The sequence below is a fragment of the Martes martes genome, assembly GCF_963455335.1.
Source record: "Martes martes genome assembly, chromosome: 10".
Taxonomy (NCBI): Eukaryota; Metazoa; Chordata; class Mammalia; order Carnivora; family Mustelidae; genus Martes; species Martes martes.
Genome location: NC_137898.1, coordinates 111,684,840 through 111,712,244, shown reverse-complemented (window position 1 = coordinate 111,712,244; position 27,405 = coordinate 111,684,840). Strand labels below are relative to the sequence as shown.

At 38.2% G+C, this 27,405-nt stretch overlaps 1 protein-coding gene across 1 annotated transcript in view; it reads right to left on the bottom strand.

The window, feature by feature from the left end:
* GUCY1A2 (guanylate cyclase 1 soluble subunit alpha 2) overlaps positions 1-27,405 on the bottom strand; it is a 251,205-nt gene that overhangs the window by 58,879 nt on the left and 164,921 nt on the right. Inside the window, exon 4 of the mRNA XM_080817774.1 lies at positions 22,871-23,014. Within this exon, the coding sequence (XP_080673900.1) occupies positions 22,871-23,014 (144 nt within the window). The remainder of the gene's footprint in view (positions 1-22,870; positions 23,015-27,405) is intronic.

Sequence of the window (27,405 nt, the reverse complement as noted above, 5' to 3'; positions counted from 1 at the left end):
TGCTTTTGCCTGCCCTTCCCTAGACAGAGAATCTCAGAGGCATTCCCTGTGCCCTCTGCGAGGAACCCGCAGCAGAATCCAGTCCACACCTCTCCCAGGAGTGTGACCTTGAACATGTAACCTTATGTCGTTCTTTCCTTCATCTCGGTTTCATTCTCTACTCTCACTCCTGACCCCTAGTATCACCTTCCAAACCAAGCACCTACACCCAAGGTCTTACTCAGACTCCTCTTGCAAGGAACTCACGCCATTACATCTACATTTCAACCCAGAATTATCAAGTACTAAGTTTGGAAGCAACGTGAGAAGTCATCTATTTCCAGGATCCAACCTGTGCTGACTTCGCTGATCAAGGGTCTTCTGTTTATCTTTCAAAGCAGCCGTATTTCCAACCCACCGCACACTTCTGCCAGCTGCGCTGACATGTAGTAGTAAATACTTCCGAGATGTCGGAAAGGACCACGCACAGTTTTCCCCAAGTATTTATCATGCAGCTTAATTTTTACGGAAATATTCTAGGGAGACTCTACCCGTCTACTTATTATTGTCACTAATAAGGTGAAATAAGAAAAATATAAGAGAGGCCTGAATGTTTCTGTTGTTTGTCCGTGTGAAAGGATATGTTTCCTTCAGTCTGTTTTTGTAAGTGTAGGAGAGGAAGCTCGAGACACTGAAATCATATCCCCATCTGCCCTTATTTGAAAAGCAGGTGGGGGAAGTTCGGTATCTGTGAGGTAAAGAAACACACCCCGCAGTCTCACCGGCAGATCTCCGGAGAACCACCAAAGCACTGCTCTTAAATAATGCACAATAAGCCTTTCTTCAAAAAGTTTTACGGAAGAGACTGAGCATCGCCATTTTTAGAGTGCCATTATATTTCAAAAGGATTGAAAAAATAACCGCCAACCAAATTAAATCTCTAAAAGAAATGTACGCTTCTAAAAGAAGCTAGGAATTCCTCAAAATCCATAAGCAAGAAAGACCACGCAAGCTCTAAATGAAATTTTTAGTAAAAAATATGGCATTTATTGGACAGCAATGAGGAAGGTTGGGGAGGATGAGTGCATAGTAACGTCGCCGGTCAGAATGCAAAATGGTGCAGCTGCTTTGGGCAACAGGGTGACAACTGCTCGAGAAGTCACAGAGTTCCCTATGAGCCGGCAACTGTGTCCCCAGGCACATTCTCAAGAGAGTTGAAAATACCTGTTCACACCAAAGCTCGTGCAGGAATGTTCAGAGTGGCAGTATTTATAGTGGCCAAAAAAAAATTAAATAAATAAATAAACAAAAAGGAACCCAACACTGCAATCAGTGGATGAATGACCAAACCAAACACGGCAGGCACAGCCGCCGCACAATGGAGCTCCGTTCAGCCCCACAGACAGACGGAGCGCAGATGGAGATCGACCTTGCAAACGTCAGGCTTAGTGCAAGAAGCCCGTCACAAAAGGCCACTTAGTGTATGATTCCGCTTATATGAAATGCCGAAACGAGGCAAATCCAGAGAGAATGATCAATGGTCGTCAGGCACGGAGAGGGTGCGGAAACGGACAGTGAGTGCTGGTGAGTACAGAGTTCCTTCTGAAGCGGCGAAAATGTTCTGGAATCCCAGAGTGATGGTGGAACCACACTGACTACTAATTCAGTGTACTAAAAATCATCAAACTGTAAACTTTTAAAAGGTAAATGTTACAATATATTAACTAAATCTCATTTTAAAAAATACAGTATTGAAGTTCCCATCCTTCTTACACCAAGACAGGAGGACACGGAGCAGTAAAGTGCCGCAGAGAGCGCAAGCTCCAGAGCTGTAGTTCTGTCTGTCTGTCTGTCTCTCAGTCTCCCTGAGGAAGTGGCGGATGAAGACATCTGCTCGCACGGCTGAGATGAGCCCCAGCATAGGACAGCCAGATGCACACAGGGAGGGTGAAAGGTACCAGTACATAATGAAATATTGACTATTTCAGGAAGCTATTACAAAACTTAAATTCTGAATTCTTGTACAGGAAAGATAAGGCCTTCCTGCAATTACAAAATAAGGTACCAATTCCAACTGCATGAAAATACAGAATGACACCACTAAAAATTAAGTGAATTATGAAGTCCTGTATATGGTTGCCAAGTAAGAATGAAGTATTTGATTTATACCAATCACTGCACGACTGACACAGTTTCCAGTCTAGTGGTTTTAGCACCATAGAGGATATAGAAAATGTCTATATTTTATCTTGAACATGTTTTTAATCAGAAAGGCTGTTTCCTTTTTTTCCCCCTCCATATATTTCTTTCTTTTCTCTCAGGAAATATTTTCAAGGTGCCCCTGAATTACAAGAAGAGAAACATACTCGATGGGCCCTACTTGTCAATCAAGTTGACAGCTATAAAATAAAATCCATTATTCTGCTAAAGTTTAACTTTCAAGGATGAATTTCTAACTCTGAAATTTAATCATCTGAGTGCTCCTTAAATGAAAAAATGATGCCTGCTTAATTCTGTGTCCCCGCATATTAATTCACATGTCTCCTGTTCAAGGATACTGTCCTAATAGGATAATGTTGCCCTGTAAAATGTTTGAATAGCCCAACCACTGGTACATTTTGTACTTTTCACTGCAAAGGGTTGATAATGACTCTAATAATAGTTGATGAGAGAAAGGGCTAATTATTCAGTCTTTGATAATTTCAGTGAATTTCACAAGCAGCCTTTAAGACATTAAAATGTATACAAATCAGGGGCGCCTGGGTGGCTCAGTGGGTTAAAGCCTCTACCTTCTGTTCAGGTCATGATTCTAGTGTCCTGGGATCGAGCCCCGCATCGGGCTCTCTGCTCAGCAGGGAGCCTGCTTCCCACCCCCCACTCCAGCCCGCTCTCTGCCTACTTGTGATCTCTGTCTGTCAAATAAATAAATAAATTCTTTTTTAAAAAAATGTAGACAAATCAAAAGGAAGAATCTGGTCTATTTCCAGAGTCTTGTCAGCTTGGGCTACTAGTAAAGGATGTACAGTAGAAATGGACATGATCAGTTTAATTAAGCCCAGTTTATGAGACTCTTAGGACATTTTACTCTCCTTTGGTTAGTGGCATTGATCTGGTCATTAGATTATATCACTTTCCTTTATTTTTTTTTTAAAGATTTTATTTATTTACCTGACAGACAGAGATCACAAGCAGGCAGAGAGGCAGGCAGAGAGAGAGGGAGAAGCAGGCTCCCCGCTGAGCAGAGAGCCCGACGCGGGGCTCGATCCCAGGACCCCGGGATCATGACCCGAGCCGAAGGCAGAGGCCTTAACCCACTGAGCCACCCAGGCGCCCCTCCTTTATTTTATTTTTCCCTAACTTTTCCACTCTAGTTAGTTAACGTACCGTGGTATATCAGTTTCGGGTGTGTAATCCAGGGATTCTGTATTTCCAAGCATGACCCACCCATCACAATTACTTTTTTGTCCCCTTAGGGAGTCCCTTCATCAGACTTGACACAGGAACCTGGTTTCCAGTGTGTCTGACTACTGATACAATAGTATGATGTTACAACCAGGGTCCTAAGCTATGGTTATTAATAGACCACATGCAAACATCACAAAAATTTTCTGGTATTTTAAAAAATAAACTTTGAAAAGATAGATGCACCCCTATGTTTATGGAACCATTATTTACAAAAGCCAAGATATGGAAGCAACCCGCATGTCCATCCATAGTTGAATCGATAAAAAAGATGGGGCATATAAACACAATGGAGTATTAGCCACAAAAAAAGAATGAGTGCTTGCCATTTGCGATAGCACAGATGGATTGGGAGGGTAACATGCTCTGTGAAGTAATAGAAAGACAAATACCACATGACTGTACTAATATGGGGAATTTAAGAAAACAAATGAACAAAGGGGAAAAAAAGAGACAAACCACAAAGACAAACTACAATTCATGGGCTCTAGAAGGAAGGTGGGGGGGAGGATGGGGAAAATAGGTGATGGGATTTAAGAATGCACTTATCACGTAGATGAGCATGGAGTAATGTAGAATTATTGACTTATTATATTGTAGACCCGAAACTAACATAACACTGCATACTAATTATACTTGAATAAAAAACTAAAAGAAAAATATGGGGGGAAGGTAGAGGGGTTGTGCAAAATAATCATTAATATATTCAAGATAAAATTATAAAAGTGTACAAATACATTCAATTAGATGCATGTCTAGAAAAAATTATAAACTTTTTTGTTTTAATTTAAAATATAAAGTCATGAATGACATATCAGATTAAGGGTTAGGATCCAAAATTTATAAAGAACTTATCAAACTCAACACCCAAAGAACAAATAATCCAATCAAGAAAATGGGCAGAGGACATGAACAGACATTTCTGCAAAGAGGACATCCAGATGGCCAACAGACACATGAAAAAGTGCTCAACATCATTTGGAATCAAGGAAATACATATCAAAACCACAGTGATATACCACCTCACACCAGTAAGAATGGCTAAAATTAATGAGTCAGGAAACAACAGGTGTTGGTGAGGATGCAGAGAAAGGGGAACCCTCCTACACTGTTGGTGGGAAGGCAAGCTGGTGCAGCCACTCTGGAAAACAGCACGGAGGTTCCTCAAGGAGTTGAAAACAGAGCTACCCTGTGGCCCAGCAATCGCCCTACTGGGTATTTACACTAAAGATACAAATGTAGTGATCTGAAGGGTCACGTGCACCCCAGTGTTTATAGCAGCAATGTCCACAGTAGCCAAACTATGGAAAGGACCTAGATGTCCATCAACAGATGAATGGATAAAGAAGATGTGAATGGAATACTATGCAGCCATCAAAAGAAATGAAATCTTGCCATTTGCAACAACACGGATGGAACTAGAGGTTATTATGCTGAGCAAAATACGTCAATCACAGTAAGACAATTACATGATCTCTCTGATATGAGGAATTTGAGAGACAGGGTGGGAGGTTGAGGGGGGTAGGGAGGGAAAAGATGAAAAGATGGGATCGGGAGGAAGACAAACCATAAGAGGCTCTTAATGTCAGGAAACAAATTGAGGGTTGCTGGGGAGTGGTGGGGTAGGGATGGGGTGCCTGAGTGATGGACACTGGGGAGGGTATGTGCTACAGTGAGTGCTGTGAATTGTGTAAGACTGATGATTCACAGACCTGTACCCCTGAAGCAAATAATACATTATATGTTAATAAAAAATTAAATATAAAGTCACGTATGCTCCCCAAATGCTCTAAATGCTATCATTATGGATTTATTTATAGAATGAAATTATATAATAAATTGCATTTTTCTATACCTATTAAGTATCTGGTATCAAACACAGAGTAGTATCTTGATAAATATTTTAAATGGAATAGCAATGTATGAAAAAACAAAGAATGAGAAAGTATATATCAGGATATTATTGTCCCTATTCGTCAGAATGTATACTCTACATTAGTGTATCAGTTTTAACTTAATTCAACAATATTATAAATTGCTTGCAGTATAATGTACAAAGATGAAGACACAATTCCAATATGAACATTCTTACAGTCTAATTCATAATACACAGGAATGTACATCAACAATTTTTAATGGTAGTTCCCAAAAGTTATTATTTTAAATTTGCTATGCAGCAGGACATTTTACTACAGAGTCCATAATTGGTGACGATAACACACATAGACAATGTATTTGCAAGACAGTATATGAAAAATATCAATAGTTAAATGGGACAAAAGTTACAGATTTCCTAAAGCAGCATCAAGTAATTGCCATTAAGAGAATGTGAGTGTCAGTGATGACTTTGGAGGAGTTAAGCTGGGCCAAGAAGGATGTAGAGAAAAGGAAAAACACACACACAATGCATCGTAAAGAACAGCAATGAGCCTGGTATAGTTAATGCCATAATACTGTGGTGCGATGTCACTTATTCAACTGGATGGAGGTCTGAAAAGATAATTGGGGGACAGGCTGAAGGTACTGATGAGGATACAGTCCTTACTTGACAGGAAATCAAGAGCCAACTGAATGGCTTTGCTGTTGTTTGGTCACCAACAGAAGAGCAGAATACGGCATAGTTAGGAAAGCGTTCAAAGAAAATGAAAATTTCAGATTAATAATAGAAGAAATTTTGCTGACACACAGGGATCAGTTGAGGAGAGATGAAAGAAGCAAAGGAGAAAACACTTAAAGAAAGGATTGGAGAGCAGTACGGAAGCAAAGGTAAAATCATTCATTTTCCAACATTTCATTCAATTGGGAAAGCGAGAGTCTGTTGAGAATCAAAGTGGCAAGGGTAAGAGACAACCCCTTTTATAGATTTAAAAATGTCAGCAAGAGTCACCAAGAAGGGATAGCAAAATAATATCCTGGAAAATTTAGGGACCAAATGCATTCAAAGGTATGCATTTGTAATGAATATTTAATTACCATGAGTGTGTCATTTTCTCCAAAAATGCTCATTAATTCCAGACCCAGAATGGTAATATGCTGGTAGTCCAGTGTGAGGGGGATAAAGAAGGGTGAAACTAGAAGGCTGTTAGGAACAGTGTTGAGTGCGATATGGGACGATGGGATCCTGGCTAGTTCAGGTGGTTGTGGGTTGGATTGTGTCCCACCAAATTCATATGTTGAAATTCTAACCCCCAGTACCTCAGAATGTAATATAATGTAGGAAACAGGGTCGTTGCACATGGAAGTGATTAAGATGAGGTCATATTGGAGGAGGGTGGGGTCCTCCAATCCAGAAAGGCTGATGCTCTGATAAAAAGGAGAGATCTGGGCACAGTCAGACGGGCAGTCAGGGACACATGTGGAGACTTGCGGCTGTGCTGTCACGGGCCGAAGGGCTACAGACGGAACCTTTCCCGAGTGTTGTCAGAGGGACTTCCTGGCTCTGTCAGTGCCTTGATTTCAGATTTCTAGCCTCAAAAGTGTGAGACAATAAAATGCTGGTATTTTAAGATACCCAATTTGTGGTGCTTTGTTACAGCAGCCGCAGCAAACTAACACAGAAGGCAAACAGCCAGAAGACAAATTACAGACTGAAAAGCTCTGAATGGATAAAGCTTGGAGGTCACGGTGATCGGTGGGAATGGGGGACACAAAATGGCGGGAGAACAAGAGGCTGTGATAGGGCAGAACGCCAGGAATTAGAGCAGCGCCAGGCATGGCTGTATGTGGCCTTCTTAGGTGGGTTCTAACAACACGCTAATGTAGAATTACCATTCACACGAGCACACATTTTTTAAATGGTCATAATTTTTCCTTAGAATAGCTACTTATAATAAGTTCCTAGTATTTGTAACTTGATTAGGTAAAGTGTCTAAAAATAATTGTTCTGTAATGAATTTCTTTGGTAAATTTGATGGTGACAACAAATATAAGACATATGACATATTACAAATGTTCACGCCCCAAGACTCATGACGACACTATTTTCAAAAATAAATACGTTGTTAGAGCGGAGACGGAGGGGGCGTAGGGGACTCAGAAGGGCACTCACGTACTGGTGTTTTGCAAACCAACAACTGACCCAGCCTAACAGTACGAAAAGCTGAAGGTTAAAAGAAGAAATTGAGTTGTCAACTTTGACCAAGTTCTGTGGGAATAGTTACCCCCAAAATCATAATGAGAGTCTCTCACAGAAGGAGGACTTGGGAACCGGGAGGAAATAGTTTTTACAAGAATTAAATGAAATGGTAAAAATGGGACTATTCTGTTAATAGACAGAGATGACACTCAAGAGGTCAAAATAATTGAACTTCCTGACACAGCTTTGTATGATGTTTCTTACTTCTTTAATGTAATAACCTCAAAAAGTCAAAAAGACTCCAAGTGATATTTCTTCTAACACAATGAGCAGTTGCTGGGACAAAAACCAGAAACTGAAAAATTATTTCTCCTGCTTCTGTCTGGCCTTATTTTTCTTCATTAGCTTTCTTGGTAATTCTCAGATGTTGAGATTCCACTGCTAACTAGTTACCTAATTTTTTAATACCTGTTTTATTGCCTGTAGAATGAGAGAACTGTCCTTCAAAGTTTCTAACTTTTAAAATCAACAATTACCGATTGTTAATTATTCACAACCGAATTTCCTAAGCTCCCATATAATTATCCTTTTGTAAATGATCTCTGGTTGGTTCTGGCTAAAGTAGATTAGAAGAAAAAAAAAAGGAAGGAAGGAAGGGAGAGAGGGAGAGAGGGACGGAGGGAGAGAGGGAGGGAGGGAGGAAGCGAGGAAGGAAGAAAGTCATTTTATCTCTAGCTTAGTAAAGCCAAAAAGCTGAAATTAAATTAATCATTGTATGGTTTTACCAGACGGCAGAAGCACATCAGAAAACATCTGGAATCTTTAGACAAATGTATTTGGCCCTAGAATCTGGCATTAATTGGCCATTCGGACAAGGCCATAGAGCTAGAGAGAAACATGTTCACTTTCAATAATTTTGCAAATCAAAATACTAATCTATTAATGCCCTACTAACTTGTCCAACTGAAAATAAGGATCAGTGATTCTGGAGCAAATATTTGAAGTCATAAACAACTCTTGAAGCACCCACCTTAAAAGGAACCTTTGTCCTTGTTGCTTATGGCCGATATATTGTGCTCAGACTCCTGACAGAGGACATGGCATGCATGACTCTTGCTTCCCTGAGCATGCTTTTTTAATCATAAAATAATAAGCATTTTCATAACTTAGAGTTAAAGAAATGGAAAAGAACATTTACAGGCAATAATGTTCGGCTATTGCTTGCTATAATAGCATAGCTAGAATAGAATGATTTCCATACAGTACAGAACGTTCCGTCGCACAGCACAGAGACATTATCACACAGGATCGTAATCCCATAATATACATTCTCAGGGTTGGCGTGATGAACAAGTTCTACCTTGTTTCACTATATTTCTGATAGCATCATTACTAATTTCTGCCTGAAGCGGGTGAAATATAAGCCTGGGACACAGTGAGCACTTTGCAGAAGATGTGATTCTGATACAAACATTTAGGAAACAACAGAGGAATGTGAGAAGGTCAGAGAAATGGAGACCACTCTAAATTCACACAAACACCAAAAGTCAGTGCATCTACCTGTACACCAGGTAAGTGACATGGCAAAAGATGTGCAAACATAAAAGTATATTGACTTGTATGACGAAGGATCAGAGATAAGCAACGACATATGTACAAGCAAAGACGAGAGAGCTGCTATCAATATCATAAGGACTAAAGTCTCTACTTTCTCCTTCTCCCACTTGATAAAATTTAATTCCATTTACTGAGCATAGATGTCTCGAACATCAAGTAATTCCTCTGACTAATAAGACAGTTCGAGTTTGAGGCATCTGGATGCCCGCAAAGAAACACAACAAATAAAGGCAGCAATTTACCAACGTTGAAGTTTATCATGAAGAATTATTTTCTGAACTAATTGCCATTAAGTAAATTTAATTCCTTGATCTATTCTCTATATAACAGTTAAACTGATACTAATACTTTACATTTCTAATTGTATTCCTCTGAAAACATTTTAACCGGCATCAATTCCTTCCCATTTACAATTTATAGTGATGATTTGTGACTCAATAATCAGATCTTGGCTTATATTAATTTCTGCCGCTTTGTTTTCTTCTATGGCCATTACTTTGCCTACCCTCCTTTTCCTGGCCAAATGCCTTAGTGCACAATTTTGCCAAAGATTTGATGTTCCTCCCCATTTTTAGCCAATAAAATTTTTCTACTCTGTTCAGTTTTAGGCATGATCTGCTGATGACTCCTTATGAACGGAATACATCAACGAACATCTGTGCTTTCTTCATTTTGAAACTATATTTATGCTTTTAAAATTACAGATACCTATAAAGAAGGAAAGAAAAGCAGTCCGTGTTAGCACTGCCTGGGTAACTACGACGGACAGTAAAAATGAACGCATAAAGTCATGCATACCCATATGTACTAAGTTTAGACAAATATAAAACTTCAAGGTGAAAGGTGGAAAAAGCCCCATTTCCTAAGTGAACCAGTATCAACAATTTTATGCACATTAGTCATTACAATATTACTTCGCGTAAGTAATTCTAACGTAGCCCAAGGGAGAATGACAAGCACTTTTACGAAATAGGCAGAGAAAAGGAACATGGGGGGGGGGCCCTAGGGGTCACGTGGGCTAGAGACGGGGAAAGCGACCTCATGAGCAAACAGAACAGACGGCGGAGAGAGGCACACGGGTCTGTGCATGGGTCCCCGGGAAGCAGGACTTGCCTTTTCTCTCTTCCGTGTCTGCACCTTTCCCGAGGTGAGCTGCTTACAAGCACGTTACAATAACTACACGCAGGCGACTGACTACTTAACATCGCTTTCAGATAAACTAATAATTAAAGCAAACAAGTTGAATGGAATCCTAGAGTCTGAAAATCTGGGCGGCTGATTGCATTTTTGACTGAATGGATTTAAGTGACCAGATGTTGTGGTATTGTGTAGACAGAATTTTTACTTAATGAGAGCCAAGAAAAAAGTAGATTAGTATTTGGCACTCCCACCATGGAGTCTGCAACTCAATTACGTAGTTTTGTACATGAGAGACATTCAGTAAATGCTTGCTGGCTGGGTGATCAAACCATTTTACTACATTTTTTCCACTTCCCGTCAGTGCTTTGGTTATCGTAAATATAAAAAAGTGATCTTGGATAACTTAATATACAAAAGAAACAACTGATACCATCTGGAAAATGTTTTTTTTTTAAGATTTTTTATTATTTATTTGACAGAGAGAGACACAGCGAGAGAGGGAACCAAGCAGAGGGAGTGGAAGAGGGAGAAGCAGGCTTCTTGCTGAGCAGGGAGCCCAATGCTGGGCACGATCCCAGGATCCTGGGATCATGACCTGAGCCAAAGGCAGACGCTTAACGACTGAGCCACCCAGGCGCCCCATGGAAAAGAATATGTCTTAAAGAACAATATTTCTTTTGGACTCTCTACTATGGTCTTAAATCTCTGTTTTCCTGGTTTGGGATTCTTATATTGCCACAAAGAGGAGATCACATCTTTTTTTTTTTTGTTTTTTAAGAAGAAGCTAATATTACAGAAGTTCATATTTCAATATTATTCCAAAATTAATTTTTCCTCCAGAGATTTTGAAATTTTATAAAACTACCAATTTTTGGCTCCCTATTTTTAAATGCAGATATAATTATCCTCATTATTTCACCATCTTCATGGACAGTTATAGGCAACAGAGTTTGCCCCAAATTAGAACACTTTCAAGTCATTGCACTGCTTCCGGATCTGAACATTTCTTAAGGAAGACAGAAAAGCAGTATATTTTTTTTCCAAGGGAAATTACAGTTATTAGCTTAGTCGTAAGATTAGAAAATCATACTCATTATATTGTAGAGGCAGTGGAGGGAGATGGTTAAAGACTGTGGACTTCGAAGTCAAATAGATTTAAATTCTAATTAGGAGTCTGCTCTTTTTACCTATTTACTCTTATTTGACAATAAGTCCCTTATCCTGAGGCCCAGTTTTCTCATTTGTAAATAAGGATGGCATCTTATTCATGGTCCATAACTGTTGTAGGGCTCACCTGATAGTATTCACTATCTGTATATATCACAGATATAAAGACATGGTCATAACACATGCACACATGTATGTGTACAGACAGATGAGAAAGAGTGAGCATGCACACACTCTAGCTCAGCATAATGCCAGGCACATACTAAGTGCTTGATGAGAGGCAACTCTTGATGAATGTTGAGATCACAGGATTGCAGCCGGCATTCTGGCTAGGTTTTGGCCAGCTTGGTATAAAGAAGTTCAAGGAGGGCGCCTGGGTGGCTCAGTGGTTTAAAGCCTCTGCCTTTGGCTCAGGTCATGATTCCAGGGTCCTGGGATCAAGCCCCACATCAGGCTCTCTGCACAGCAGGGAGCCTGCTTCCTCCTCTCTCTCTGCCTGCCTCTCTGCCTACTTGTGATCTCTGTCTGTCAAATAAATAAATAAACATTAAAAAAAATAAATAAAAAGAAGTTCAAGGATTTCTTTTTTTTTTCCCCAAAGCAGACAGATTCATGTTCAAATTTAGTTCTGCAATTGACCAGCTGTATTATCTTGGCCAAATCATATAAAGTTCTATCTATCTATCTATTTATTTATTTATTTTTAAAATATTTTATTTATTTGACAGAGAGAAATCACAACTAGGCAGAGAGGCAGGCAGAGAGAGAGGAGGAAGCAGGCTCCCTGCTGAGCAGAGAGCCCAATGCGGGGCTCGATCCCAGGACCCTGAGATCATGACCTGAGCTGAAGGCAGAGGCTTTAACCCACTGAGCCACCCAGGCGCCCCTCTATTTATTTATTTGACAGACAGACAGAGAGCACCAGTAGGCAGAGCAGCAGGCAGAGGGAGAAGCAGGCTCCCTGCTGAGCAGGGAGCCCAACGTGGGACTCGATCCCAGGACCATGAGATCAAGACCTGAGCCGAAGGCAGACACTTAACCGACTGAGCCACCCAGGTGCCCCAAATCATGTCAACTTCTGAATCTCAAATTCTTTAAATGTAAATTTAAATTCTTTAAACCCTTACATCCCCAGTGCCTAACCAGTGGTCCAGAAAACAATAAGTATTCAAAAAACATTTGTTGAACATGAGTAAAAGTCACTCCTGGCAATGCTCCAGCCAAGACCACACATAATTAGCAAACTGCAAACTGCCTCCAAAGAAAAAGGCTTTCAGCTCCTGAGACATTCAGAGCAGAGTCCAGGCCTGTGTTCCCAGCAACCTGCTGATTACCGGTCATCTGACCATCAGAATTACTCTGTTCCTTCAACCTCACCAGGTCCCCCGCTAGGAACTATTTGCAAGTATTTCGGACATTGCCATCAGAACCACCATATGTCCCCCAAAGACTGCAATCTGAGTTAATCAGGTTTTACTAAATCTATTTTTTATGGTCGGATTAACCTTTGAATGAGCACATTAAAGGCAAACGATAAAGCAGAATAATTTCTTAGAATGGACACTATGTGTAAATTTGCTGTTGTAACACTTAACACACAAGGTGACAATTTCTGATGCAGTGGGAAGCATTACAAATGTGCAGAAATCAATTCAGCCATTAGAAAAAAGCGAGAGTTGCTAGGAAACCACATTCCAAATAAGGAATATTATAGTGGTGACCCAGACAATTAACATATGCCTGACATGGCTTCAACACAAGGTGCAACAGATTTTTTTTTCAAAGCGCTCCTGACACTGAATTGTTCCTACCAGATCTGCAACTCAGGTGATTAAAGAGTTAGTTGCCTTTCTGTGACTTGAAAATTTCAATGGCCAGAACAGGAAAATGCAAAATCAAAGTGAGTTAAACATGATGGGAGATGTTTCCTAGGACTTCCCAAGTCTCTGCCGTGTATTTCAGACAGGCGTGTCTATGGTACAAAGTTGCCTAACTTCATTTCACTGAATGAAGTCCATTCCATCTTAAAAGAATTTACTTTTCAAGTCTGTAAACTCTATTTCTGGGTGTTTGTATAGTCACAGAAAAAAATAAAAGCCTTTAAGAATATGCAACACAATTCAATAGGTGGTTACGATTTGTCGGTAAATTACAGGTGGCCGAACTCTCTCCCCTGTGTCAGGTTTCAGAGGCCATTTTACCTCCTGTAGTCTTGGAAAATGAAAAAAAAAAAAAATTGCTTCAAAGCAATCTTTAAATTTGTATTTGGAGCTAGGTATTAGATTTCAAGATAGGATTTTTGTTTCTGGTTTGTCATGCTAACAGTGGGGTTAGACGCAGAGAGCACGTTACTCTCTTACATAGTATTCCGTCTTGCTACTTTTACATCATTCTTGGTGTTCTAAGATTCACGCTGCTGGTGTTGGCATACGTGAATGTCCCAATTAACTCTAAAAGAGATTAAGTTCAATTGGCAGTAAAAGATAAACACCGCATCAAGGACTAATTATGGACTATACAGTGGCTAACTGAACATATGAAAAAATAAGTTAAAAAAAAAGCTTTTGTGGCAGCAATAAATAAATAATAAAAGCTCTCTTGTTCAATAATGCCAGAGAAAGAGACCATATTCTAAAATATAATAGGCTAACCTACCCCCCCAAAATGGGTTGGCAAAATCACAAATTAATGTCTTTCTTAGGGGCAAGACTTGGCAAACAAAGATTCGTATTCTTTCCATAAAACTCAGATAAATAAAAACATGAGCGAGAAGGGAGTTGAGGGAAATTGGAAGGGGAGGTGAACCATGAGAGACTATGGACTCTGAAAAACAACGTGAGGGTTTTGAAGGGGCGGGGGGTGGGAGGTTGGGGGAACCAGGTGGTGGGTATTAGGGAGGGCACGGATTGCATGGAGCACTGGGTGTGGTGAAAAAACAATGAATACTGTTATGCTGAAAAGAAATAAAAAATTTAATTAAAAAATAAATAAATAAATAAAAATAAATAAAAATAAATAAAAACATGAGCTCCTAACTACTCAGAGGCTCCACACTTCTAAACATACCACACAAGAATCAACTAAAAATAAAATAAAATTAAAAAAAGAAAAAAGAAAAAGATTGCACAAGAATCTAAACCAACTCATTACTTTGTTCACTGAGGAAGTCTGATGATTATCAGGTAAACTGGACAGTGTGTTTCATAACATACCAAGAATTATGTTATATAAAAGTTAATGCATTAAAGATTATGCTATTAAATTTTTTAAAAAATGAATGCATTTACCAATATAATTTTTAACCTCCTCTTAGGACATTGTACAAAGACACCTGGGAGGGACCCTCTGCAAACAGCCTAAAGCAAATGAAACTGATTATAACCTCTTGAAGAGTATTTACCCCATAGCGATACTACCTAACAGCAACTTTATAAAACATTTAAACTATGTCTCCACGAAGGGATGCATTTCTCTTTTGAAAATGTGCAGGTGTGAAGACTGGTACACAAAATGAAGCTACACAATTTTGTATTTTTCATGCACAGTTTCGTGCAAATCAATTTAGCGCTCCCTTCCATTGTCTGGTTTTGTTTTCCCTTTCACAAACTTACTATTGCTATTTTTTTTTTCATGCAGCGAAAACAGGCAAATACTTTCACAAAAGGACTCCTTGGAAAATCTCTTTGACAAAAATCATAACAAAACTCTTCAGCAAGACCAGCACTTTCCAAAGCATGAGCCTGATAAACTACTTTTTTCACAGATTGAAAAGGTGATCAACAGTCTAATTAAATTATATTAGAATCAATCATGATTAAAGATAAAAGCTAAAATCAACTAGCAAGGGAATTCTATCTCATTGATATACACATCGCACAAATAATAGTGTCTATTAGATCATTAGGCCAACATTTTGTAGGAGGATTTTAAGGCAGTAAGCATACACTATCACAGCTCAATACTTCAGCATCGCGCCAGAAGAGAATTCCGTAATGAAAACAAATTTCTGGCACAACATATAAAAATAACTAGTTAGCGCAGAAAACACAACCTTTAAGTTCAAAGACTACTGTATGAAAAAAATGTAAATATAACATTTTGAAATATGTGTCTTAAAATTTAAAATCCACAATAAACAAAGGGAATGTAAGCAGAAAAAATGATGTAGTAAATTGGCTGGTGGACGTGTCTGATCAGTCCGGCTGGTGATTCTAATTTCTGAAACAGTGATGGAAGCACAGCCATCCCCCGCCCACGCATGCAGTGCTGAGCTTACCTCTCTCACTTAATAATTTTAAAAATTAGTTATTTTGGATGGAGTATCTCTAAAACACATTACTCATTTCCATTCTCTTAAAGAGGACATCTAATACAAGTTCACCTGTTGACTAGAGCCATGAAAAGTCTAATTTATTAGGTAATGGGATACTCAAGCAGTAAGAAAAATTGGACAATGTGAAATTTATTTACCCCACTTCCATTTAATAAGTCTGTGGTACGCAGAAATTAGGAGTGCTTGTTAGCTAATTTTTTTATTCTTCCCTTCAACTGTAAAACGGAACTAACAGCAATACAGTCCTCCTTCATTTGAGACTCAGAAGAGCTGTTACATGGCAAGGCCTTGGGTCAGTGCTGCCTGACATACGGTTAAGTGTTTCAGTAGATGTTTATTTATCATGACTCTGCAACAGACAGTTTAAATACAGTTGGATGTTTTTGTCTTTTCTGTTTAAACATAATGTTATCTGTGATGTGGGTTGGAAATAGGCACAAATGTAGATTAGTGAGGATGAATCGTTATCAGTAAAATAAAACTGATCAAAACGTACATGACTTTGAACTTCTGTTTCTAGTAAGAGCACTTATATAATCCGAACACCCCTCGGCAGGTCAGCTCACAAGGCACTGAAAGAATCTTACACCAAGAAAGGGAGGGGAACGGACGTCGAGGAGAAGTGAGCGCGGCGTCAGAGTGTGACTGTCTCCTGTGGGCATCTTCTGATGTCAGAAGGGTTAAGGAACTGAGCAGGACTTTTGGTACTGCAGCAGTGCTTGCGGAACCGTGCAGACGACATCCAGAGTCTGAGGACTGAAAGGGAGAAGCCTTGGTAAACCCGCCATACTTTGAGACGAGACCTCAAAGCCAACACCAAAGGTAGGAGGGTGATGCCAGAAACAGAAGGCGAATCAAAGTAAGCGGGCCTCCCCCCCCGAAAATACATCTGAGCATTAAATCATCTGATCCCTGTTGTTAGAGCTCCTACAACTCTTCCCACCAGAATAACACAGAAAATTTCCCCACAGGAGGGAAACTATTTCTATAATATTTTTATACACGATCGCTAACTCTCAAACAAAAAATATCAATAATTTAGGCACAGGAGAGATGTAACATGGCCAAAAATTAAGTGAAAGGACAGATTATATAATGGACCACAAGACTCTAGAGAAGAGATTTATCAAAGAATTTAAAGGTAACTGCAGCTGACAGAGTCAAGGAAATAAATAAAAACAGTATGAAAATTTTTGTCAGATGAATGGAGACTTAAACAACTACCAACTGCTGTCCCGTGAAGTATGAAGTGGATGGGTTTAACGGATGAGTCTCATACCCAGCCGAGGGGAGTATTAGTGAGAAGACCTGGACAGAATATAAAGACTCGAGTTCTAGTAATTAAACAGAAGCACATGACAGAGGAGACTCTATTATCACCTCATTTACTGGTAAAGTCTCAATGAATAAACATATTCTTTGCAAAACAGAAACCTCTTTCTAGTACCAAATAAATACACTGAACGGAACAGATTAGCAAATGTATCTAGCCATAAATTTCGCCAGTAATACTATAGTAATTTTGTGCATTATTGCCGCAATAAAACAGACATTTACTAAAATTATGACTATTTGCATTACCTAAAAGATCAAAAGTAATTTCAAAGGTATCTACTGCATAAACGTGGGATGTGAGAATAGTTGGGCTCCGTGTCCCAACAGTGAATTCACATAATGCCTAAGTAATTCTTTCTGACCCCTTAGGGTTAAGTTCTGGAGATAGAACACTTCAGGTAAGTATACATACTTCAGGGTAAAAGCACGAACGAGAATTTTATACATAAACAATTATCAATTAGTTTTTCTTTTTTTCTAAATACAGTCTTGGGCCCTATTCTCATGGGGTTAATTTAATACTGCCAATATCTGCAAAGAACAAATCCCTCCAAATATTAAAGTAACAATATCAGATTTCCTTTATAAATAACAAGCATTTAAAAATTAATTAGAGAATAATTATTTCATAATCTCAAGAAATCCTATAAGCTCATTAGAAGACTAAGTTGAAGCTTAAAGAAGGTAAAATTTACTTTATTACATGCAGATTGTAAGTATATGTAAATTGTGTGTTAATATTCCTGCGTTTGTATTATGCAGTTAGAACTAAGATTCACAGCGTTTCCCTAATCTGCAATTAAGATTGCTAAACACATTAGTATTACAACATGATCATACATTGTTTTTTTAAGTCTCTTTCACCATCTCTGTATAATTGCCTCATTACATAGAATGTACCGTTCTCTAAATGGATGAAGCAAATTTGAATTTGTGTGCCTATATGATAAAATTCGATGAAAATATTTTTTAAAAACTGAAGTCCCAAAGTAAAACCCAGATAGTCGGACACACTAACTCAATCTTCTTCAAAAGCGTTAAGTCATGAAAATGCCACTTGTCTTCCCAAGATATATTTAATCACATTCCCTACTCAATTCTCAGTTCAGCTTCTCTTTCCGTATTAACATTTTCATTTTCAAGGAATAAAGCATAGGCAGTGATAAACATTTTGTAATAGTCATTAAATAGTGGGTAAATTATTAGTGAAAGTTAGCCTTTCTGCCTTAAAAACTATTCAAAATACTTTGGTAAGATTAGGGTCACAAGGCCAAAGAACAGCATGAAATAATACAATTTTCTAGTGAAATCACAATATGGCTAGCTCACAGGAGAAAGAATATAAACTTGGTATTACTTTTCTTCAAGTGTCTACTGTTGAAGATGTAAGAAAATCAGATTTCCTCCAGGGAGGGAAAAAATGGAGTAAGAATAATGCTGACACTTCTATAAATTCAGCCAGTAGAATCAACACTGTATTGAGAAAGTATTAAAAATGCTCATCATTATTTTTAAAAGGGCTCTTAATTAAAGTCACTTTGGCTGGTCTTTCAGATTTGTTAAATAAATAGACCATGTTTGTGTATGCTTTGTAGATACGGGTCTATAACTAGCCTCTGAGTTTCACTATTTATAAAGACTAATTTGCTTGAGTATCACAAAGTGAATAAATGAAATTATGTTCTTTTTTTACTTTAAAAAATATTTTAAGTAACCCATTTTTACAGTTAGTGATTCAAGGACATTACCAGTCATTTGGGAGTAATTATAAATGGTAATTCAGATACCTAATTTCCGGTCATGAGGGGTGCCTGAAGGTTTATAAAGTCACATAAACATTATCAATTTATTTTTCAAAATATGAGAGGTTTGGGAAGTTTTCTTTTGAGTAATTCTTGCAGCTCAAATAGCTTAAATTTTAAACAGCCTAAAACTTACACAGTTGGAAGTAAACAGTCAGCTGATCACATAACAACCCTACTGCACGCCCAAGCATTTTTAATAAAAGATTCTTTCAATAAGTCTAGAAATGTTCCCATGGCACCAAGTCAGAAGCCAATTCAAAGTCAAATTAATATGCCAAAAACAATCCCAAACCACACAAATAATATGAATTAGTAATGACGCTAAAATTATTAAGGTGGTTTTATGATTTTGCACTCTCTCTCTGCATTCTTATTAAATTTTTATAGACATTTCCCCTTCTGATTTAATAAGACTATCTGATTCATAAGACAGAGTAATGTTATATCCCGCAAATGAAAATATGGATGAGCCCACGCGAAACACCATTTGCTCTATGGTCATTTAACTTTGCTTTGACAGGGCTGAATCAATACAAACCTTCTATCTCCTATAAAAGAAAATCAACGTAGAAAAACAATCCCAAACGAGAAGCCTGCCCAGGTAGTATTCTTGAAAATTTAAGAACTGATAGAAATTCAACCTGGAGTGTGTATATTTGGAATTTGTAGCATATCTGAGGCTGTATTCCTCCGGTTTGTTTTCGCTGCCCATGGGAGAAGTGTCGTGCACACACTCGAATAACTTGTTAATGACGTCCTGAGGGGACTGAAACTATTTTTTTCAATGCTCCATGCTTTCCTATTTTCACTACTGATAGGAATGGTTAGAAAACTCTCTTTCCGCATTTTAAAAATCACCAAATGTAAATGTATTGTGTACACAGTAGCAGTAAAAGGAGTCATTCCGTCCTGTACCCCTGCCTGCACCTTCCCGACTGAACCCTCCCCCCCAAATCTTCTTCCTCTCCCTCGGAGGGAAGCACCACCTTGAATTTGTATGAACCATTCACTTTTTTTTTCCTTTACACCTTCCCACTGATGTGGATATTTCTAAATAACATATTGTTTCAATGCCCCCAGTTCTGAAACTTACTTAAATGGAATACTACTATAGCATTCTTCTATGATTTGCTTCTTTTGTTCACTATGAAGTTCTGACATCCATCCATGTAGTCACTTTCCCAACTGTATGGTATACCACGGCATAGATCTATCACAGTCAATCTACTCTATTAGACGGTTATTTGACTTATTTCCGGTTTGAGGCACCTATTAAAGTATTGCCGTGAACACTCTTAGGACTTCTGCCACACCTCCTCTTACTTCCCTAGGCAAACACCTAGGGAAGGGATTGTCGTGTTGTAGGCAAAGCACAAATTAAACTTCACTGATAAATGTCACGGACACCGTACCATTTACACTGCCACCAGCTGTACATGATTTCCTGCTGCTCCAGACCCTCACTGACAATTGCATGGTCATGGCTTCAAAGCTGAACCAAACTAGTAGGTGGGAAAGCTGGAGTAGGGTGCTTTCAGTATGCATCCTTCCACTGACTCATGAGGTTAAGCAAAGATACTTTTAGTGGTTAAATATGTTACAAAAATATTCTCCCAGGGGTGCCTGGATGATTCAGTTTGCTCAGATCACGATCCCAAGATTCTGGGATCAAGCCTCACAATGGACTCCCTGTGCAGCAAGCAACCTGCTTCTCCTTCACCCTCTGCCCATCCCCCTACTTGTGCTAATAAACAAACAAAATCTTTTTAAAAAATTCTCCTAGTCTGTGCTTATCTTCTTATTCTTTTAAGGTGTTATCTGATAAACAGGAAGGTTTTAACTTTAGTGTAGTAAGACTTACATATATTTTCCTTTACAACTTGATAACTTTTGACTAGAGTGGTTTATGAAAAAATTTATTCCTTCCACTAAGTTAAAAACTCCACTAAGTTAAAAACTCCAAATTATAGACTTATAGTTAATAATAACCCAACTGGGATTACTTAGTGTACAGACTCATGAAGTAGAGATCCAGTTTTAATACGTCTGTCCATGTGCATAACCAGCTCTTCCCAACCCTTCCTGGAACAGCCTATCCTTTCCCTACTTAAAATGTCACCTTTGTCATTTAGCCACTCCCCTTTCTCTGAAGCACTATGGCATTATCAATACATGTTTAGTTTTTAATTCCTATGATTTACCTTCATAGAATCCCTTTAGGATTACTGTGTCTGAGAACTGATTAATGTCTTTTAATTGTTCCAGAAAAAAAAAATCCCTCTTATGCATTCCCTCTGTACCTACATTTGGAATCCCAACTGAACATACATTTTTACACTCTGTACTCTATACCTCCCACATATTTTATATTTTACATTATCTTTATAATCTATATTACCTATATTACATTTGATCTATTACATTACATTTTTATCTATATTAGATATATTTTTTATCTATATTATCTGTATTACATTATCTATATTACATTTTTAACTCTCTGGACCTAATTATGGGTAATTTCTTCAGTTCTCACTTCCAGAGTGCTAAATTTTCCTTTGGCGGTGTCTAATCTACTTTTAAACTCAACCACTGATCATTTTCTTTCTGAAGTATTATGTTGCTGGCTTAGCAGTTCTCTGGTTCTTTTTCAAATCTACTGTTCCTGCCTCACATTATTAAGCTTCTTCTTTTTTTCTTTAATTATATCAAACATTGTCATTTTGATTTCATCTGAAAATTTTGGTATCTGACAACACTTCACTGTTTTTCTTATCTGTTGTTCCCACTCATTCTCATCATAATACTTTGAATTCTTTTGTGAATGTGTGGGTGTGCGGGTTTTTCCTGGGGGGGAGGTGGTGAAGGGGTTGTTTTGTTTTTAGTATTAGCCATTCATTCCCCAGAGTATTCACCTGTGGAAATTCTTTGAAGATGGGATTGAAGTTGACTTCCTCCAGAAAAAAGTGGTGTTTCTTAGTTTCCTGTTATCACTGCTCGTGACAGCAATTACTTTAAATTCACCCCTTAGATTTTGTCAGTTCACACATGTAATGTAACTGGCATTTTTCTTTCCCAATAGTTCAGTGAGATGCTCAATAGGTTTAAACATGCTAAATAGTGTTAAATATTTCTTTACATTTTTAAGAGCACTTTAATAATTTTAGTCAGAAGGGACACTCAGAATATCTAATTTGCCATAACTCCAGAATTAGGAATGTACCACATTTTGAGGCTTTGTCTATATTTTTAACTCAAGTTGGATGAGCTGTTATAAAAGGACTGCCTTACATTCATGGTAACTTCTCCAAATATACAATTTCTGGTTCACAGTGATAATACTCCTGGGATACACTGGGTCCTGGCAAGACTATAGGTAGGTGACCTCATCCACTCTTTGAGGCAGATCTTAGATTGCGGAAAGCCGTCAGTACCAAAAAGAGTCCAGTGTACCTGGAGATAATTATCTACCATTTCTAAATTTTCTTAGTTACTGGCTCCAACCTTCAATCTCCGCCACATTAAAAAAAAAAAAAGCAGAAGTAACCCTGAGTGCAGAGGCTTCACGAGGAACACCTGTACATTACCCGAAAGATAAGAGCTGCCATTTTCTTTCCTCTTCATCTTGTGCTTTTTTGGGTTATCTCTGCAACTCTGATTCTCACTACCATCCTTGCTTGGTAGTGTTGAGTTGGTCACTGACAAGTGCTTCTTTGGTCTAGTCCTTTAGCTCTTTCTTTTCTCCATGGTGATGAGCCTTTCACATGCATTTTCCCATTTCTGACATCATTCCATTTGTTCTTTTCCTGGATCTATGAGTTATCTCTAGTTAACCTCATCTTTGAGTAACCTACTTGTCTAATGTGTAAGTTACGTAAGTAGAACTCAGAATGAAATGTCTTGCCCCGCCCAGTAAAAGCTATGCTACTACTCAAACCAAATTGCAGAGAGGGTTACCTGAATTGGTCTTCCATCAGGTGTCAGCACCTCTTCTGAAAGCTCCATCATCTTGAGGGCCATCAGAGCGATGGGCTTGGCGTGGCAGAGGCTTTTCCTGTGGAGTCCTGCAGCAACACAGTAGGCATCACCTATTGTTTCCACCTGCAACCAGCAGACAAATCAAATGCAAACATATGATAATGAGCCAGAAGAGAAATGATTAGTTATGTGCAATCACAAATGTTGCTGAAAACATGTCAGCAGAACATCAATAAATTAAGCAATTAAGACAACTGAGTGTAATCACAGCAGAGTTTGCAAACAGCTACCGTCAAACACAGACATCTCACTCTAGGGCTGTTCAGCAACATTATCACCATAGATGATCATTGAAATTGGGAACAACTAGAATACAGAACAATTATACTCCACAAAAAAAAAAAAAAGAAAGAACTGCCAGTATTTTGCCAAATAACGACCTTGTACAAAGCCACCCTCTTGTTTCCTTCAAACTTCCAATATTGCTTATATTTGAGAGATGAGAAGCTGAAGTGCAGAAACCCATCCATAATCTTACAATTAAAGACTTAACAGACACTACCAGAGTTTTTTCAGACCCTATTCTAATTTTACTGTCAGCATCCATTCTGAATAGTCATTGCTTTTGTTAAATAGTTTAAGTATTTACCCCTGGGTAAAATCCTCAAATTTCCAAAGCATAAAGCACAGTATAAAAACTAGGCACAACTGATTTTCAGAGGAAAGTACTCTAATTATCCAAAGTATATGGTGGTATACTTTTAGATAATTTGCAAATGATATAACTAATAAGGAGTTAATATCCAAAAAATATAAAGAACTCATACAACTGAACACTAAAGAACCCAAATAATCTGATATAAAAATGGGCAGAGGACTGCATGAAACACTTTCCCCAAAAAATCATATAGATGGTCAACACACCCATGAAAAGATGGTCATCATCACTCATCAGTAGGGAAATCCAAATCAAACCTACAATGAGATACCACCTCACACCTGTGAGAATGGCCCAAATCAAAAAGACAAGAAGTAACAAGTGCTGATGAGGATGTGGAGAAAGAGGAACCCTCAGGCGCTGTCGGTGGGAATGTATATTGGTGCAGCCACTGCAGAAAACAGTCTGGGGGATCCTCAAACACTCAAAGACAGAAACACCATATGATCCAATAGTTCCACTGTTGAGTGTTTACTGAAGGCAAAGGAAAACACTAACTCAAAAATTATACGCACGGGAATGTTTCCTGCAGCAGTATTTACAGAGTCAAGACACAAAGGCAACCTAAGTGTCCGTGAGTAGGTGAAACAACAAGGAAAACATAGGATGTATACACCCTAGAATATTACATAGCCATAGAAAAGATAAGAGTGTGCCATTTGAGGCAACATGGACGGACCTAGAGGTTCTTATGCTAAGTGAAATAAGTCGGTCAGAGAAAGACAAATACCTTATGATTCCAGTCATAAGTGGAATCTTAAAAAAATGAACAAACAAACAATAAGCAGAAGCAGAACTAGAAATATAGAGGGCTGTTGGTTGCCAGAGCGGAGGGGGAGGGCAGGTGGGTAAATGGGCGAAGAGGAGAGGGAGATAGAAGCCTCCAGTAAGGAATGAGTAAGTGAAGGGAATTAAAAGAACATGAGGAATGCAGTCGATGATGCTGTAACAGCAATGCAATGGGTAGCTACGTTGTGACCAGCACAGCATAATGTATAAACCTGTCAAATCACTCAGCTGAACACCTGAAACTAATGTAACACTGTGTGTCAACTATACTCAATTTTTTTTAAAAAAGTATCTGGTGATAAAATCCTCCATAATTCTAATATTTTAATTATAGCAAAGTGATGAAATACTATAGTAAATGTCCAAATCCAATAATACCTTGTCTCTGGAACCCTCTGGAGTCCTTCCATTGGATTTTAGCAGAATTAACCATTTCCTCTGTTCTGTCTCAACAGTACTTTTCATACCTTTTTACTACAGGCTTTCATTTATAATCAAGATGTATCCCCAACTGTGATGTCAGCTTTTTAAGAATGGGACCATGTTTTTTTCATCTCTGTATTCATAATGCTTACCATGGTTTCTAAAATACAGCTATTTAATAAACATCTTAATTTAATTTAATTAAACATCATTTAATAAAAATGAACAAATTAATGAATCAACTATGTTTATCATGATTTTAATGCGTCATTCTAATTGTGTATTCATTTCATGAGCACCATGTACATGTGTGCAGGAAAAAAAATGCCTCTGAATGACATAAATATACCAAAACTTACAAAATATGTTATTAAAGATTTAATAGCCATAATTAGATTTCATGTCAAATGAAAATATGCACTGAATTAAATTCTGTAGGTGCTAATTTAGGGAATATGGTGAGAACAGTTGAGCTAGGAATGCCAAAAAGGCCATCTGATCACCAAAATCTTATAAGGAAATATGCATCAAAAATTTTTCCAATATCCTCAGACCTATCATGATTTTCAACATTTTCACTTCAAGACCTGTCTTCTTGTGGCAGAAAAAATGGAAGTAAAATCATAGGGTAAGAAAAGAAAAACAATGCACTGTGAGTCAGCAAAGGTTTTACTCTGAAGGCTGAAATATACTTCCCCCAAAGAATTCCTACTGAGAAAGATAACCAGTAAATAATTAATCTCCAAAATGTGTCAACCTACCATTGTCCCCCTAGAAACAACAGTTTCTTCTAATCCTCATAATTATCTCATCCTTTTGTGTTTCTATACACCTTGATTTTTTAATGTTTTTATATAAATGCCAGGTAACGTATAGTGTAATATCATTTCAGGTGTACAACAGAGTGATTCAACACTTCCATACATCACCCAGTGCTCATCATGACAGGGCACTCCTTCATCTGCATCACCTGTGTCCCCCACCCCCCACCCCACCTCCCTCTGGTGACCAGCAATGTGTTCTCTGTAGCTAGGAGTCTGTTTCTTGGTTTGTCCCTCTCTTTCCGCCTTGGCCCACTTGTTTTGTTTCTTAAACTTCACATATGAGTGAAATCATATGGTATTTGTCTTTCTCTGACTTACTTTGCTTAGCATAATACCCTCTAGTTCCATCCAAGTTGTTGCAAATGGCAAGATTTTGTTTTTTTTTCATAGCTGAGTAATATTCCTTTGTGTATAGATACCACATGCTGTGAGCTATGCGCTTTAAAACTAACTTCTGATTTTCAGATATCAGAACACATAGGCAATAAATGATTTGTATAAACAAACTGCTTTATAGCCCCAGTGAACATGCATGTTTCTGGAGTATGATCACGTCTTGAAATCCTATCCTCCTCTTCCTCAGCAACTATCATCCTCATTATCATTTCAGTAAAAGTTTATTGAGTTTCCACAAAAATGTATATTTCTAGAATTTGTACCGTAAGAATACAGGTGAGTTACATGTAGCACTTTCTCTTTCAGCAGTGTGTAATGTAAGAGTATGGAGGAGATAGACTAATAGGTTTCCAGTGGGTATGACACAGAATCTAATAAAGTGTAAGCTAAATGTATATACAAAAGAACAAATTCACATTAAAATCTATATGTGATCATGGAAGCTTTTACACTACTTAGTTCCCAAGTATCTGAAGTCAATTTAACTCTCAGAAACAATACGATCAAGAACTAGGCAAGAAACAAATGTCAAAAAATAATGGCCTATATCAAGATGTACAACTCTCATAATAAACACCTAACATATAGAAAAAATATAAACAATGGTTCCATCATGCTAGGCCAGATTATGTTGCAATCACAATCTAACTTCCAAATCTGCATGCCTTAAAATAACAAAAGCTTATTTTTGATTCATGCTATGAATTCATGTGGGTTAAAGGATTAGAGGACAGGGGAGAAACATGGTGTCATGTCTCTTAATTCTAGGAACAAGGCTAACAGAACCTCCCCACCTGGTTGTCAGGCAGGGAAAGAGGGGGGCTGACAAACTCTTTGCTAGCCTGTGCAGCTTTCTCCCAAGGGTGACATACAGAGCTTCTCAAGAGTCATTCACCAAGCCCAGTCACACAGCCATGCTTAATGTAAAGAGGATGGGAAAAGTCAACCACCCTTGTGCCCAGACACGAGCCAGAAATATTTGACGAGCAGCACCAGAAAGCACATAAAAGAATAGGTAACAGCTTTAAATAGTTTAAATTTTTCAAACATCCAGATGTCTGTGAAGTGCAGGTAATATATGATATTTTCTCTTTCCTTAAAGATATATTCAGCTTCTTAACCTGAAAATCTTGACAAAAATGCCACCACTTTAGTAATGCAACTTTCCACAAAAGGTCTATTCTCTCCTCTCCCTTCATCCAATTCAGGTCTGGGCAAGTTCAGCAGAATTAAGTGTATGTGCAAATTTTAGCAGACTCCCTTCAAAAATATTACTTGATTTTGCTTCCCAGGGAGCAGAAAAAGTGAAAACATTAGACAGCCATTACATTGCTCCCGGGCTGTTGCCTTGAGTTAAGCCAGTT